The 15,681-nt window shown below is 43.6% G+C and overlaps 1 protein-coding gene across 11 annotated transcripts in view; it reads right to left on the reverse strand.

The window, feature by feature from the left end:
- The window catches only part of LOC132449501 (paired immunoglobulin-like type 2 receptor alpha), a 32,964-nt gene that overhangs the window by 1,376 nt on the left and 15,907 nt on the right, over nucleotides 1-15,681 (reverse strand). For 3 of the 11 annotated variants that reach the window (XM_060041173.1, XM_060041163.1, XM_060041174.1), the window contains exons 1-8: nucleotides 4,298-6,154; nucleotides 3,816-4,151; nucleotides 3,371-3,406; nucleotides 2,924-2,995; nucleotides 2,580-2,645; nucleotides 1,601-1,702; nucleotides 857-885; nucleotides 363-428 (exon numbers count right to left, since the gene is read on the reverse strand). In XM_060041173.1, the coding sequence (XP_059897156.1) occupies nucleotides 363-428; nucleotides 857-885; nucleotides 1,601-1,702; nucleotides 2,580-2,645; nucleotides 2,924-2,995; nucleotides 3,371-3,406; nucleotides 3,816-4,151; nucleotides 4,298-4,322 (732 nt within the window). In that variant the 5' untranslated portion in view covers nucleotides 4,323-6,154. Of the gene's footprint in view, nucleotides 1-362; nucleotides 429-856; nucleotides 886-1,600; nucleotides 1,703-2,579; nucleotides 2,646-2,923; nucleotides 2,996-3,370; nucleotides 3,407-3,815; nucleotides 4,152-4,297; nucleotides 6,155-15,681 lie in introns of those variants that run through there. The other 8 variants (XM_060041168.1, XM_060041166.1, XM_060041165.1 and 5 more) reach the window with 8 other exon arrangements.

Consider the following 15,681-nt stretch of genomic DNA (forward strand, 5'->3'; position numbering starts at 1 on the left):
AAGAAAAGATAAAGTGTACTTCATTAATCCAAGGTGGGAAATAAGGGAGACTCAGCAGAAAGTGCAGAGATTAGAATAAAAAACTCAACAATAAATACTATGGAAAAATAGACAGAGGGTATATATTTTATATCTATATATAAACATTTATATTTCAATTTGGATACGATGAACTATAATTAAGATGTGCATGTGAGATGTATTCAATTTGACAATCACAGGGTGTGTGTGTGTGTGTGTGTGTGTGTGTGTGTGTGTGTGTGTGTGTGTGTGTGTGTGTGTGTGTGTGTGTGTGTGTGTGTGTGTGTGTGTGTGTGTGTGTGTGTGTGTGTGTGTGTGGTGAATGGGTGAAGGAGTCTCACCTGGTCACTGGCCCCTGGGCCGAGGCGTTCTCTGGCTGGCAGGGCGTCGCTGGCAGAGTTCAGACCCTGCACCAACACAGTCATCAGTTACTGCTGCTCACATCCCTCTAGCAGCCACCGCCCTCCAAAGGGACCGACCCTCTACAGCTATCACTGCAACGCATCAACGTTAGAGCTGCTACAGGAAACTGTGCTACGGCACCTACAGCTTAAAAATAGACTAGACAGAGTTCAGAGTAGCCAATCAGATGGAGATCATTCTTAAGAGGTAGTTTAAAGAGTAATGCATCACATTTCAAAGGGTTTTCTAAATCCCTAAACAACTCAACAAAGTGCATTGTAGACTGCTAGAGCTGCTCGATAATCACAAATCAGTAGTGTGGATCGTTGTCATATTCTCCACTTGTTGAGCAACACAGTAAATAGAGAACAAGTCAAACTGGCCACGAACACAACCCGTTACTGTAATTCATCCTCTTTGGTCTTTAACTCACAATGCACTCTTCTGTTGCTGCCCTGTTACCTGGTGGAGAGAAAGCCACAGTCAGTGTTTCCATGGCGACATAAACAGATGTGAAGATGGAGACATGACCACAAGTTAAGTTAAGTAAAGACTATTAGTAAAGGCCATAACTCAGTTAAAGTCCCAAAGGCCTTCACAGACCCACACTATATAAGACACCCCCTCACCCCAAGGACTAGACTTTAAGCCTTCTGGAGGACAAGGAAAACGGCACAACACAGAAATAGGTGCAGCTGTTTTGTTTAATGTTGTTCACTAAATAAAAACTCTTCAAGACAAATTTAGCCTTGAGTTAGCCTCTCTCTCTCTCTCCCCCCCCCTCTCTCTGTCTCTCCCCCCCTCTCTCCCCAGTCTCCCCCTCTCCCCCTCTCTCTCTCTCCCTCTCTCCCCCCCCTCTCTCTCTCTCTCTCTCTCTCTCTCTCTCTCTCCCTCTCTCCCCCCCCTCTCTCTCTCTCTCTCTCTCTGTCTCTCTCTGTCTATGTCTCTCCCCCCCTCTCTTCCCCCTCTCTCTCTCCCCTCTTTCTCTCTCTCTCTCTCTCTCTCTCTCCCCCCCCCCCCCTCTCTCTCTCTCTCTATGTCTCTTCCCCCTCTCTCTCTCCCCTCTTTCTCTCTCTCGCTCTCTCTCTCTCCCCCCCCCCCCCCCCCTCTCTCTCTCTCTCTCTTTCTCTCTCTCTTTCTCTCTCTCCCCCCCCCCCCTCTCTCTCTCTCTCCTCACCTCTGGTTCTCCACCAGCCAATGAGGCGGAGCAGAACCACCAGGGTCAGGACAGAGAAGCCCAGCAGCACCAGGACCCGCAGCAGGACCCCCGCTGTAGGAGCTGCAAGAGATCACACCGACCTCCATGAGCTGATGGTACAACGCCTTGCGTGGTTACAAAGGGTGATGGAGGCCATTTACCATTATAACAACCAACATGGGGTTATGTCTGGAACCACAGAGAACTTGACAGACTTTCTATATAAATGATAGGATGAAAGAGAGTAGGATGGTCTACCTAAGGTGTTTGACTCCAAGATAAGAGGTTCTGGGTTCCAACCCCAATGTCCATACTCTGCAGCCTGACTGTCATGGCGTCCATGAGTGAGCTGCCCCTAACCCCTACCTGCTCCATAGTGACATGTGTCTGAACTCACTGTTGGAACATCTGGACTGAGGCAACTCAACTCAACTACTTGTACTTATTCTTTGCTGTGGTTAGTGGCTCTATGTCTGGCCACACACAAACAGAATTTCAATTCGATTTTGTGCAAGGGCAAGTATTTTTGAATGCGGAAAAACGTGGGAAGACCTTTGTTGGTGATGCAGTGAGAGTCAGATTATTAGAACACATACCTGGGTCAGTAGTGTCACCTGCTACTTCACCTGCTGAAATTATCTTGGTTTTGTCTCAAGCTTAACTCTTATAACTTAAACCTCTTAACTAAAACAAAAGGATAGCACACTCAACCATCACTTGATGCAGAGTGTGTATCCAGCCTGACTCATGCCCCTGCAGACATGTTGTTGTGGTTAATAAAGTACATCTCTGGCCAGCTCTGTGTTTCTGTGAAACAGAAGTAGGAAGTGTGATGATTTATTAGTGTTAGTTGTGGAGAAGTTAGATAGTTGGAAGACATAACTTGATGCTCCAAGTCCACAGAGTAACAGGGATAGATAGAAACACACCATTTTAAACCATGACAGTGATAGAATACCGTTCAGTGTGTGTGTGGTTGGTGTTGATGTTGAGGGCCTTGCTGCTGGGCTGCTGCTGGCTGCTCCTTGTGGATTAAAATCAATGGAAAAGAGGAACATTACTCACACCTTATAACAAATATGCTTTACAAATATCATTTTAGACAAGCGTTGAGTTTTATCAAGGTTTACAGTTATAACGGAAGAATGTGCGATTGTTTCATCATACTTTAGTGGAGATGTCAGAGGTTTAACAGGTTCCTCATGGTAGGCCACTCGTACCTCCAGTACCAAGTCCTCAGAGTTACATGATGGATAAAGACACCATTTTGAAACATGGATCCACTAGATAGAGATGAATTACCTTTCACTGGTGTAGTCGTTGGTTTGGATGTGCTTGTGCAAGCTGTGTTTGCTACGCCATGTGTCAAAAACACTGACAAAACAAAGAGAAACATGGAATAAGTAAACCATCACAATAACTCTTTCCAAGAAATATGCTTAAACATACCATTTGAGACAAGGGATGAGAGTTTTTTCCTGCTGATTGTGTGTGTGGGACAGATTTTTTTCTGATTTATAAATGAAGTTTATGTCTAAAATGTAACTAAACAAACAAATCAACAAAAAATAAGATATGTCTATAGTTATAACTGACGATTTTGGGATCATATTTGGTGGTGATAATGTCAGAGATGATCATGTTCCTAATGCTGGCATGCATTCATTGATTCATCCATCAAGTCCTCAGTTACATGATAGATAAAGACACCATTTGAAACATGGCTCCACAAGATAAGAGATAAAATACCTTTCACTTTGGTTGTGGTTGGTCTGCGTGTGCTTGCTGCTCCATGTGGATTAAAAGCAAAGACGGAACAAAGACCAACATAGAATTACTAAACATACATATATGAGAAATTGTCTACAGTCATACTGTATTAGAAACTATCTTGATCACTCTTTACAACAACTACACCAGCTTCAAATATATCGTTTTATAACAGGGTGGAGGGTTTTGTTCTGCTGGTGTGTCTGTGGCCTGGGCCAGATATTTTACTAACAAATGAATGTAAGAAAATGTCTACAGTAATAAAGACATCTATTTCAACTGTTAAATCATTACTCAATAAGAGGATCCATGAAACTATATTCAAATATGAATAATTGAAACACTACACAAGTCATATTTTTCGCAAAGTTTTTTAACCCAAAAGTGTTAATTTAGGAGAGTACATAAAAATATAAATACTCACTGATTAGTTTTAGATCATATCGTATATGATCAACGTGTCCTCCTGATGATAGGATGGATCTGCAGGTGTAAGGACCTTCATCTTCCTTTCGCATCTTCTTTACCTCCAGAGAACACTCCTTTGTGACACATACTCTTTCTTTCTTGTATTCAGACCTAACCTTCCCTTTGTCAACCAATTCTACAGTCATTGTAGAGTTGTAACCGAACAACCAGGTAATATTGGAACAGTCACTCAGAGCCCCGCATGATAGAGAAATACAATCTCCAGCTACTAACTCTGTTCTTCCATGATCAGAGGAGGTCGGTTTGTAACATTCGTCATTGATTGAAGTATCTGTGAGAGAGAACAATCAGTTATGTAATGTTTAGAGGACTATACACCTTTTGATTTGAATAAATAACTTTAAGACCATGTAACACAAACACCCACTGATAACTTCACTCGTTTTTATTATCTTGGCTATTTTAAGTAGTCCTTACCTCTGCATGACGGAGAAGGAACCATATCTACTGTCGGTCTGTCTGTCTGATAGCTCAAACTACTGCTCACTGTGGAGAGCAAGGCTTCTTATAGCGAGTGTTCCTTCACTTCCTCAAACCTCCAACACTTTACTCTGCTCTTTTTCACATGAGAGATTATCTAGTACAGACATGGACTGTTGAAACACATCATAAAGTACATTCTGAAGATAAACTTATTGGGCATGTCATAACATTTCCTATTTGTTTGTAATGACATGTCATCAGTGATAGGACAATACGATGGTTATCCTTTCCTAGCACTAAGTAGCATAGGAAGTAGCCCACATGTGAAACACTTTGCCTCTGATCTCAAACCATTGAGTTGTATCTTCTATTATTTTAATATCAGTTCAATTTCATGACCAAATGATAGCATAAAGCAAAATGGTGAGGAGAAGGCCTATTGTATTATGTTCATTGTGTTTGAAATGTCGAAGAGAAAATATAAGTTTCTATTGGTCATCTCAAATAGTCCCACAAAAAACTGTTGATACAGAAAGCATCTGTATTAAACATAAGTAGGACTGAATATGTTTTGTCTGGAATAAAGGGGAAACACACACGGAAGTATTAAAAATTAAAAGAAGAGTAAAAAAAATTGCAGTAAAATAACAAAACAAATAAGATATAAAAAATACATTAAACAAAGAAACCATAAAAAATAGGTATAAATAAGATATAGTTATATTTTAAACTAAGCTAAAACATGGGAGTACCTTATTAGAGCAATACAAAAAGATACAGAGAAGATCCACTTAAAAGAAATCATAGATAGTCCACATCAAGTAGGTTGGTTATTATTGTTTTCTATTGGTCCAGTGGAATTAATGTCTCTAGTCTCAGGTTTTATTGTTATCTATTCCTGGATTATGTAGCACACAATTTAAATCTGTTACTTCTAGTTCAGTATTTTCTAGGTGCATCCAGACCTAGCCAGCTAGTGACCAAGCCCCTTCTCCACCGACAGTACCAGCTCAACTCGCCTCGACTCGGCCCGCCTTTTTCTGCTTGAGTAGAGAACCGTCTTTTGTTGAGGATTGCACTCATTGGATTGATGAGACCTAGAAGTCTCAAACTGAGGAATGGAGGAACGAAGGAAAACTGAGGAATGTTGATTGTAATAATCTTAAACAGATATGGTTTCGTCTCATGCTGTTTCCCCCTCCCTGCCAGAGACCGGTCTCTGACCCCCACTGTTAGTGAGAGAGATCCCCCTCAGACCAACAGGTCTGGGGCCCACTCTGTCCAGGTATCACACCTCGACAATTGTTCAACCAGAGCGTGTGTAGGCGGTTTGTGATTGGCTTTATTGAATAACGGTAACCCAATAGGAATCAGTGGGTACACCTTTTTGTATTTGGGTAATGATTGGCGTAACGGCTAGCCCCGCCCTTGTCATGTGATTTGATATACTGTTTGTGATGAATTGGGAAAAAGAATGGGATAATAATAATAGGAGAACACAAAGGGTTAACACGCAAAAAGAGAGAAGTTAGGTATCCGTGAAGGGTTCTGTGTTTTTTTCGGGTTATCCTGTGAGCAGGATACTTGATATTGATTAATAATTTTCAACCAACTATGAAATAAGTGTCCATCCAGCCATTTGACGTATTTGGAAGTGTTATATGTGGAGGCACTCAAATCAAATTTAACCCAGGCATTTTCTTACAGATATCTTTAATATAATTCTCACCAAGTAACACTTTCTATAATTCCAAAAGACTACATAATGCCAAAACAGAAGATGGTGTCATGTAGAAGCAGCTCAACAAAAGAATGAAGCATGAGGTAAAACCTCAGATTCAAATCTTGCTTTACATACATTTACGCACGGTAAACCTAACATAACATAACATAACAGTATGCAGTCCTTTTGATAAGATCTCACTGTAGCCATGGATGTTTAATAAGAACAGTTCTAGGCCTACTTTTACACATTCCCCATCAGTTTAGTCTATGGCGCCCTCTAAAGGCTGTCTAAATACTAGCCTTTTCATAAGATATTTGGTAGTAAACTACTTCATGATACCAGACGGGAAATTTGTTTAATTTATCTTTAACTTTAATAAACATTTGAAATTATTTATTACCGGTAATTAATTGTGATTTACTTGACGAAAAAGCATTCATCAATTATTGATAAAAAAAAGATGTGTCTAGACCTGAAGGTAAATATTGATCATTGACAACAATAACAGTTTTCTATATTTTTATAGATTCATAATTTCTACTGCTGTTTGCTGCTGCTGGATTTGCTTCATCACATACTAATCTGAAGACCTTTGGTCATTTTGCCCATCAGGGGTAACGCTGTACCCAGCCTTGACTCCCAACTCTAACCCCTGGGACGGTGGTTCTGTAGCAGCCCAGCTGCAACACAGGAAGAGTTCAGGTTAAGAGTTTCATTCGAGGGCGGCAGCAGCTCAGCAGGTGGAGCAGGTCCTATGGAGACTGGAAGGTTGCTGGTTCAAGCCCCTGCTCCTCCAGGCTCAGTGATGAGGTCTCCCTGAGCAAGACCCCTGACCCAACCCTAACTGCTCCACCACAAGCTGGCTGTTCCCTTGATGGTTGACATGAATGTATGAATGGCTGAATGTGGTCCCCTAATTATTGCCCCCTTGAGCAGCAGTAGGTTAGGAAAGCACCAAATATTTCCTTTACAATTTTATATTTTGTGTCCTGAGGAGGAAATGAACACCCACCCATTTACCATCCATTTACCGTTTCAGATTCGATAGAAACCTACTTTAAGAAATCTTAGGGAAAAAATGAAAATAACAATTTCTATAGATAATTAATAGGACGCTAGAATACAAGATAGTCTGTGATTATGGAGTCCTAACCACTAGACTAGGTTCTGGGCAAAAGGGTCTGGGTTTGACCCCCAATGTCAAACTGCACGAAGCGTATATCCCTACCTGCTCCTTAATAATGTATCTGAATTCACTCCTCCTCACTTTGGATAAAGGCAGCTGCTAGTATGACCAAACAGTAATATGGTTGAAGCTATGTGGTGTTTAGAAATGATGCAGCAGATCCGGCCTCTCAACACAGCCGTCTGTAGAGGTGCTGCTGTGGTCCGTGGTTCCAGGCTGCACCATGGAACCAACCCTCTCTGTCACGGCATTAGAAGTATACATTTGTGTGCCTAAAAGACTCCTAAAAAAACTTTTATACTATTATGAACACACATTCATATGGCCACTATGAACACTACCACGAACACAAATAGACATACATATAAAATATTATATTTTGTGTCATGAGGATGAAATAAACACCCAGGCTCATGTTCCAGCAGTGTCACACTTTACTCAGAGTCACTATTTACTCACTTTTGATTCTAATTGAACTATAATAACGAGCTTCTTAACTATGAAGTAATATATGTCTAATAGGTAATACATCTGTGAAACAGATAAGGAGTGTGATGGTTTCATAGCGCTTACTGTGGTTGTAGTTACAATGCATAACTTGATGATCTACATGACCCAAGACCTCAGAGCTACATGGAAACATCGAGACACAATTTTGAAACATAAGCCCACAAGATAGAAATGATGACGGGCCAGTCTGTAGGTGTAAACACCTTCATCTTCCTTTCTCACCTCTTAACCCCCAGAGAACACGTCTCCGTAACATGTAGTCTTCTATGTTTCCTTTCTTACTGAACAGCAGGTAATATTGGAACAGCCCCGTGATATAAATCATCAAGCGGAGCTTCGCATTGTGTTGCTTTATTGCTGGGGAACATGCCGAACTCGCGCACAAAACATCACATCCGGTTGGCGCTTATAGTAACGTAATGATGTAAGCAGTACGTGCAAGCTTATGTGAAACATTAACACTTATTCAGTCTACTGGCGTGATCTGAATATTACAAGCCCCATCACATGATGGAGAGAAACTTTCTCCTGGTCTGAAATATGTTTCAACCCTTTTCCCTGATACTCTGAGGAGAGAATGAATTTGTTACTTTTATTTTTGTTTTGAAGAATATCTGTGAGAGAGAACATTAAGTTACGTAGTGGTTAGCAGACTTTTTACTTTTTGAGTTGAATTACTATCATTATCTATCATCATCATCATCATTGCTACATGCCACCTAGGTTAGCTGCTACAATCCACCAAGGAGACTTTTACTAGGCTCCTCCTAACAGAAGGACGCAGGGTGGTGTGTTCTGGTGGTACGTTCAGTACCATTTCACTGAACTGAAGAGGGACATCAGTGCGCCTTTACTCTGTTAACACTTAGTCTTAGATTATAACAATCCAAGTGTTCGTCAATTTACTTATCAAGTCTTAAAAACAAGATGGCGTTGACGGGTGAACTACTGACGAGATACGTACCCCTGTAACCTTGTTATAATTTCCAAACAGCATTAATTTTGTCTTGGACAAGTTTAAGGATAATTTATTATCATCAAACCATATTTTTAATTTAATCATTTCCTTCATAATGTCATCCTGCAGTTGCTTTAAATCATTAGGCCTACCTGAGCAAAAAATATTTGTATCATCAGCGAAAAGGACTTATTTCAGCATCTTAGACACTTAAAGGAGACATATTATGGCGTTTTCACAACAAGTTAATATAGTATTAGAGTTCCAGAAAACATGTTTTTGAAGCTGTTGGCTGGAAATAGCTTTTAGGAAAGAAAACTTGCATACCGCTATTCCCCTCCGTTTGAGGCCCTTCAGAATGCGCTGTATCTGGTGTCTGTAGCTTTAATGCAAATGAGCTGCTGACTATTGACCAATGAGCTGTCAGACTGAACCACAGCATGGAGGAGAAGGGATTGTTGAGGTTTGAGCACTCCTGGAGCTCTATATCTATATAATATAATATAATACAATAATATTATATAGGGTATTTATATAACATTATATCTAATATCAAGGCCAAAAGCGGTGCGCCTCGGATGATATTATGAATCATAAATAACGTCTCTGGCACTTTCACAACAAGTAAAGACTCGCAGTGGGGGATATCTCAGCCATGGTTGAGAAGAATTGGGGGAAAGGAACTTTGGCCTTGACTCTCTGATGTCCATGAACCGCAACATGGAGGCGAAAGGGATTGTACTCCGGGAGCGGAGCTGCCGGACAACCGAAGCATCGGCGGCAGTCCGGCCGCTGTCGAAGCCATCTGGCTGCCGCCGAAGGGCAGCTCCGGCGGTGTACTCCGGGAGCTGAACTGCCGCCGAAGCTTTCCAGCTGCTCCGGCGGGTGTCCTCCGGGAGCTGTAAAGTCCGGCGGGGGTAGCTCGGCGGCAGTCCGGCGGCTCAGTTCCCGGAGTACAATCCCTTTCTCCTCCATGTCTCCTCCTCCGGACTGCAGGCAGCTCTGGCGGCAGTCCGGCAGAGGAAGGGATTGTACTCCCGGAGCTGAGCTGCAGCAGAGTTCCCCCCACCGGAGCTGCTCGTCCGCTGGTCCACAAAATCTTAGCTATGCTCTGATTGGAGGGGAGTGGGGAAGTGGGGGGCAATATTCAACCGTGCCCCCTTCCTACGTAGGAGGGGGTGCCGAAACTGACTCGCTCGTTTGGTAACTGTAGGCGGGGTACTTTCAGAGATGCATATCTCACTCAAAAAATCATGTACAGACTATTTTCATAGTTTGCATGCGTGTGGGAGCACCAAAGACCCAAAACAGCATGCCAAATCCCAGGAAAAGTGTTGTTTTCATAATATGTCCCCTTTAACATGTATCATTGATATATGGAATAAATACTTTAGGCCCCCAAACTGACCCCTGGGGGACACCACAGGCAATTTCCAAACATAAAGAAGAGCAATCCCCAAACCACTCCCCTGATGCCATACCTTTCCAGTTTATGAATTAATGTATCATGATTAATAGTATCAAATGCTTTTGTTAAATCAATAAATAATTTGATTGCATATTGTTTGTTAGCTATGGCATTTTTGATTTCCTCTATTGATTCTATTAATGCCAGTGTTGTTGATCCGTCTGAACGAAAACCATATGAGTAGTAAATAAGACCCCCCCATATGAGCGAGTTGAGAGGACTTCCGTTTCCGGTCTAGAACCGGAAATTGTGGGGCCTCTTTGAGTGTGAAACAGTGTGAGTGTGTGTGTGTGTGTGTGTGTAGTCAGGTGTATGGGTATGTGTAGTCATGAGTGTGTGTGTATGTTAGTGTGTATGTGTGTGTGTCTGTGTATGCGTGTTTGTGTATGTAGTGTGTGTGTGTGTATGTGTATGCAGTGTGTGTGTGCAGAGTGTTAAAAAAACAGTTTTAACCCACTATTGTATGATAGTGGGCCGAAGTTGTCATGTAGTTGTGTCTTAATGGAACGGCTCCGTCAAGTGTATGTCACTCATTAGCTCCGGTGGGGGCGCCCCTTTGTGTGTGTGGTCCTAGAATAAGGGGTGTGTTCCAGACGTGTAATTTGCAGCATTTCGTGGGGTTCCCTCCGAGTGTGTGTTGTCCTGGAATGAGTGGAAGTGATTCAGCTGTGTCATTTGCAGCATTTCGGAGGGGGTCCCACTGTTTATGGATTTTGGTTTATGGTTTATGGTCGAGCTGTCCAGAGGGTCTATCCTGAGGGAGGTAATCCTATGAGTGGTGTATTGTTTTAGGCGCATGGTGTGGAACTCCTGTGCCTGCTGTGAGTCGTTGTCAAGAGGGGGGGGTGGGTGGGGGGTGTATGGGCATGCCTAGATGGGAAGGAATGAGCGTTAGAATCTGTGAACGTTAAAGCGTTAAAAAGGCTGTTTTATCCAACACATTTTTCATGAATCCTCTTAAAAACAGTTATTTTATAACGAGTTTTAAAACATACAAGGCCGATTACTATTTTGATAGTAGGCATTATGTATTAACGTTAAAGGCTTTGTCTCACATGTATTTCACCATTTATGAATAAAGTGTTAAATGTGTTTTCAGCAACTGTCCAGAGGGTCTATCCTGAGAGAGCTTAATCCTGAGAGTTGTATAGTGTTTCAGCTGTGTGATGCGGAACACATGTGCCAGCAGTGAGTTGTTGCTTTCAAGACGGGTGTGTGGGCACTGGGCATGCCTAGATGGGAGGGAATGAGCGTTAGAGTCTGTAAATGTTAAAGGGTCAGAAGGTGGCGTTTTATCTAACAAATTTTTCATGAATCCTCTTAAAATCCTATTTTATAATGAGAGTATTATTTTGATATGAAACACTGTAGTTATCCGTATAGTATCACATGTCAAATGAGTTTGTGGGAAAAGTGGGGTGCTGTATACGAGATATGTTCATTCATATATATGTATATTAAAGTATGTAGTCCCGTTTTAAATATAATGACTAATACTATTTAGATGGTAGGCATTATGCATTAATGCTAAGGTTTTGTCTTACACTGTGGATATGTCTTATATAAACGTGTGTCAAATTACCTTGTGGATATGGATTGGTATATACGAGATATCGTAATTATTATCTGTATTATTTTTATGCATTTAAATATATCGGCCCATACTGTGTGTGTGTGTGTGTGTGTGTGTGTGTGTGTGTGTGCGTGTGCGTGTGTGTGCCTGTCGTGTGGTCGGTCTTTCTGTCTGTCTGTCCTACTGAATGACCGACAGTGAGTAGGTGTGCTTTGCACTTTCTGTAAGGTTTGGTCTTCATGAAGTGTAAACCAACCAACTGAGAATTTGAGAACAAGGAAATAAACAAATACTTGAATCAAATATAAAGAAACATCTTGATTCCACCTATTTCCTGTATGGGGACACATCATCAACATATGTCCGTTGATACGGATGGAAAACAAAACTGGCAATGATGGAAAAATTTACCAAATGGGGAACGACTTCACGTGACAAATGAAGAAAGAAGGAACAGAAATTGTTTGCCTTGCAATTATTATCTTACACATGTGGAAACCACCAAAACCCAGTTCTTAAAATTCACATTATTGCATTTGCATGGGCTTTCATCAGTGAGCCATGAGCTAAATCACCATTTTGTTCCCTTATTCAGCAAAAGATAGTAACTTAACTGACATTTATTAATTTAAATGGAGGGCACTCTGGGTTAGATGTTGGTTTGACAACCTGCCTGGAGTTTTGGTTTGGGTGTGGATATTCACCATGCTCTCAATCATGGTGAGGTTCAATATGGACCATTCTTTCTAGATGGATATCACCCGAGTACACACTAGGGGTGTAATGATACATGTATTCGTATTGAACTGAATCGGTATGGACGTCACGGTTCGGTGCATGGATTTACACGGTATAAAATTAAATAAAAACTGGCGTGCGAATTAATTAATGTAATGCCAAACTAATGTTAGATTTGCGATCTTCAGGGACAACTGTAAGTCGCTTTGGATAAAAGCGTCTGCTAAATGCCCTAAATGTAAATGTAAATAAAAAACAACAACTGAGACACCTGAAGGGTGCCGGTGTGGGTACCAGATCGACTCGTGGTCCTAGATGCACAATAATGACGCACTTCCTGTAAACTCTGTCTCTTAAATGCGCATGCGTGTTTCAATCATTCCCATGTTATTCCCAAGTATTAACGATCTCCTTTTGTTTTCTAATCTATGAATAATAATCTAATGTACAAAGATTGATCAGATAATATTTGTGGCTTTAGATTGATGGCTAACGTGAGCTAATAAACATTAGAAGGGGGGGGGGCTTTCATCAATATAGAATTAGTTTTGTAGGGGATAATTACTTTAACATGTGAAAACAAAAATACATGTGTAACCAAGCGTTTTATTGTTGCCTATACTTTGGTAATATATAAGAGAAGAATTGGTAACTCCATCCACTGAACGGGGCGATCCACTTTATTTCCAGTGCTCCCAACACAAACAGCGACCCACCGCAGACACTTCCGTTCTCCTCCTTCAGAATAAGAGTCCCGAACAGGAACTGGGTTACATATGCATTCATCAGTGCTTTTAGACGTGTTTCCAATGGCTTTGTTTGGGCGAAAGAACGGGCTGCGTTCAATGAATTCAAAACCAAAACGGATTGAGCCATCTTTTTATGTCCATGATTGAGCCCCATTTATAAACAACCCTTCCGGGTTTTGTCCGTTGTCTTGTGTCGATACGTCATCTGTAAGCCTAGGACCCCGAGTCGATCTGGCAGCCGAGTCAATCTGGTACCCACACCGGCAAATTCGAGCTACACACGCCGTTGATTGGTCGAGAATAGCACTTCCGTGAGACAGGGGGATAATCAACACATTAACCACAAGGTATTTCTGGACAACTGCAAAAGCTTCGTTTATTGAAGATGTCCCACAAAAGTTTGTGCGACATTTTTTCGACCTACATTGTTGATCTATGTTCATTGTCATTGTGCACGTTCAGCGGGCTACACTGTGTCGGGCTGCTATGAGGTCACAATGCTAACGTAGCTGCCGCGGCTATCGAGATCCGGTCTAACCCCCCCCCCCCCCCCCCATAAGGGTACTGTCGGCGGTGGAAAGGCAAGCCGCAACTGAGCTGCGCCAAACTGCACCTTCACCACTCCACCAAGCCGCACCGAACCGACACTTCGACACCGCATTCACTCTACGAAAGTCTACACAGAACCGGACAGACCCGTCCGGCTTCCCCACAAGCACGACGGGACTGCACCAGTCATTGTGAGACTCCTCGACCACGCCCAACTCCAAAATGGTTGCCAATTCGTGCCGTACCACGTCTTGTTTGTGGCCGGGCAGCCTGTAGGGGCGTGTCCGCACCGTTAACCCAGGCTGCGTCTCGATGTTGTGAGTAATTAGTGGGGTGCGACCGGGCAGGGGCGAAAACACGTCGGCGAACCGGAGTTGCAGACCGGCAACGTCCCGCGCCTGACTCCCTGAGAGACCTTCGCCCTGACCGACCGGGGGTGTGGGGCCTGGGTTAGGGACGTACGGCCCGAGCTCTTCCCTCTCCGGTAACGTTGACGCAAATGCGACAGGGACCGCATCGTTCTACCTCTTTAGGAGGTTGATGTGGTACACCTGCTTGTTTTCGCCCCTGTCCGAACGCGCTACCTCGTAATCCACGTCCCCGAACCGCCGTGTGACCACAAAGGGCCCTTGCAACTTTGCGAGTAATTTGGTGCTAGAGGTGGGCAATAGTACAAGGACCTTATCCCCCGGGGTGAGATCACGTAATCTAGTCCCTCTGTCGTACAGGCGTCTCTGACTCTCCTGGGCTCGGTGCAAGTGCTCACGTGACCATACCCCTAGTGAGTGAAGCTTTGCACGCATGTCCATGACGTACTGGATTTCGTTCTTGCTTTCGCTGGACCCCTCCTCCCAGTTTTCTTTAATGAGGTCCAGGACGCCCCTGGGCTTTCGCCCATAAAGCAACTCAAATGGGGAAAACCCTGTGGAAGCCTTCCCGCACTGCAAAACAACAGAGGGTCTAGCCATTGTTGCCAATTCCGAGCATCCTCGTGTACGAATTTACGGATCATGGACTTTAACGTCCGGTTTAACCTCTCACACAAGCCGCCCGTGGCTGGCTGATAGATGCTTGTGCGAATGGCCTTGACCTTCAACAACCCGTAAAGTTCCCTAATTGTGCGTGACATGAAATTGGTGCCCTGGTCAGTGAGAATCTCCTTCGGGATTCCCACCAGCGATATGACATGAAACAACCCCTGTGCAACACTCTTCGCGGAGATGTTGCGCAACAGAATTGCTTCCGGGTACAAGGTGGCGTAGTCGATCAGGACTAACACAAATCGATACCCATGTGCGGAACGTTCTAATGGCCCGATAATGTCCATGCCGATGCGATCGAAAGGGGCTTCCACCAGGGGAAGGGGCCGTAAGGGAGCCCTGGGGAAGGATTCACCAATTGGCACTCGGGGCAGGATGCGCACCACCTGCGCACCTCCACCCGAATCCCCGGCCAATAGAACCGGGCCATTATCCGGTTAAGTGTTTTTTCGTACCCTAAATCGCCCGCCATTGGGTTATAATGCGCCGCCTGGAAAACCATTTCCCGGCGGCCTGGGTACCAGCAACTGGGTGACAACCTCACCCGATAAAGCCTATCCCTACCACTATAAAGTGTGGGTAAGTCAGCGCTGCGTCTGGCCGGACCTTACTCCCATCAATAGCTCGCACCTGGTCGTAGGCTGAGCTCAGTGTGGCGTCACGAGACTGCTCGAGGGGGAAATCTCCACCGGTGGGAACCTCTGCGCTGGGACCTCGGGTTGGGGATCCCCCGTCTCCCCCGATCCCTGAGCAGCGTCGGCCGCCCCCGCCTCGGCGCAGAACACGGCACACGACTTACATGTCCCTACCGGTCGTGTCCGCACCCCCATAGTCCCCCTAACAGCCTGTGGAAACCCCGCCCAATCCAACCCAAGAATCAG

Source organism: Gadus macrocephalus, chromosome 21 (genome assembly GCF_031168955.1).
Source record: "Gadus macrocephalus chromosome 21, ASM3116895v1".
NCBI lineage: Eukaryota > Metazoa > Chordata > Actinopteri > Gadiformes > Gadidae > Gadus > Gadus macrocephalus.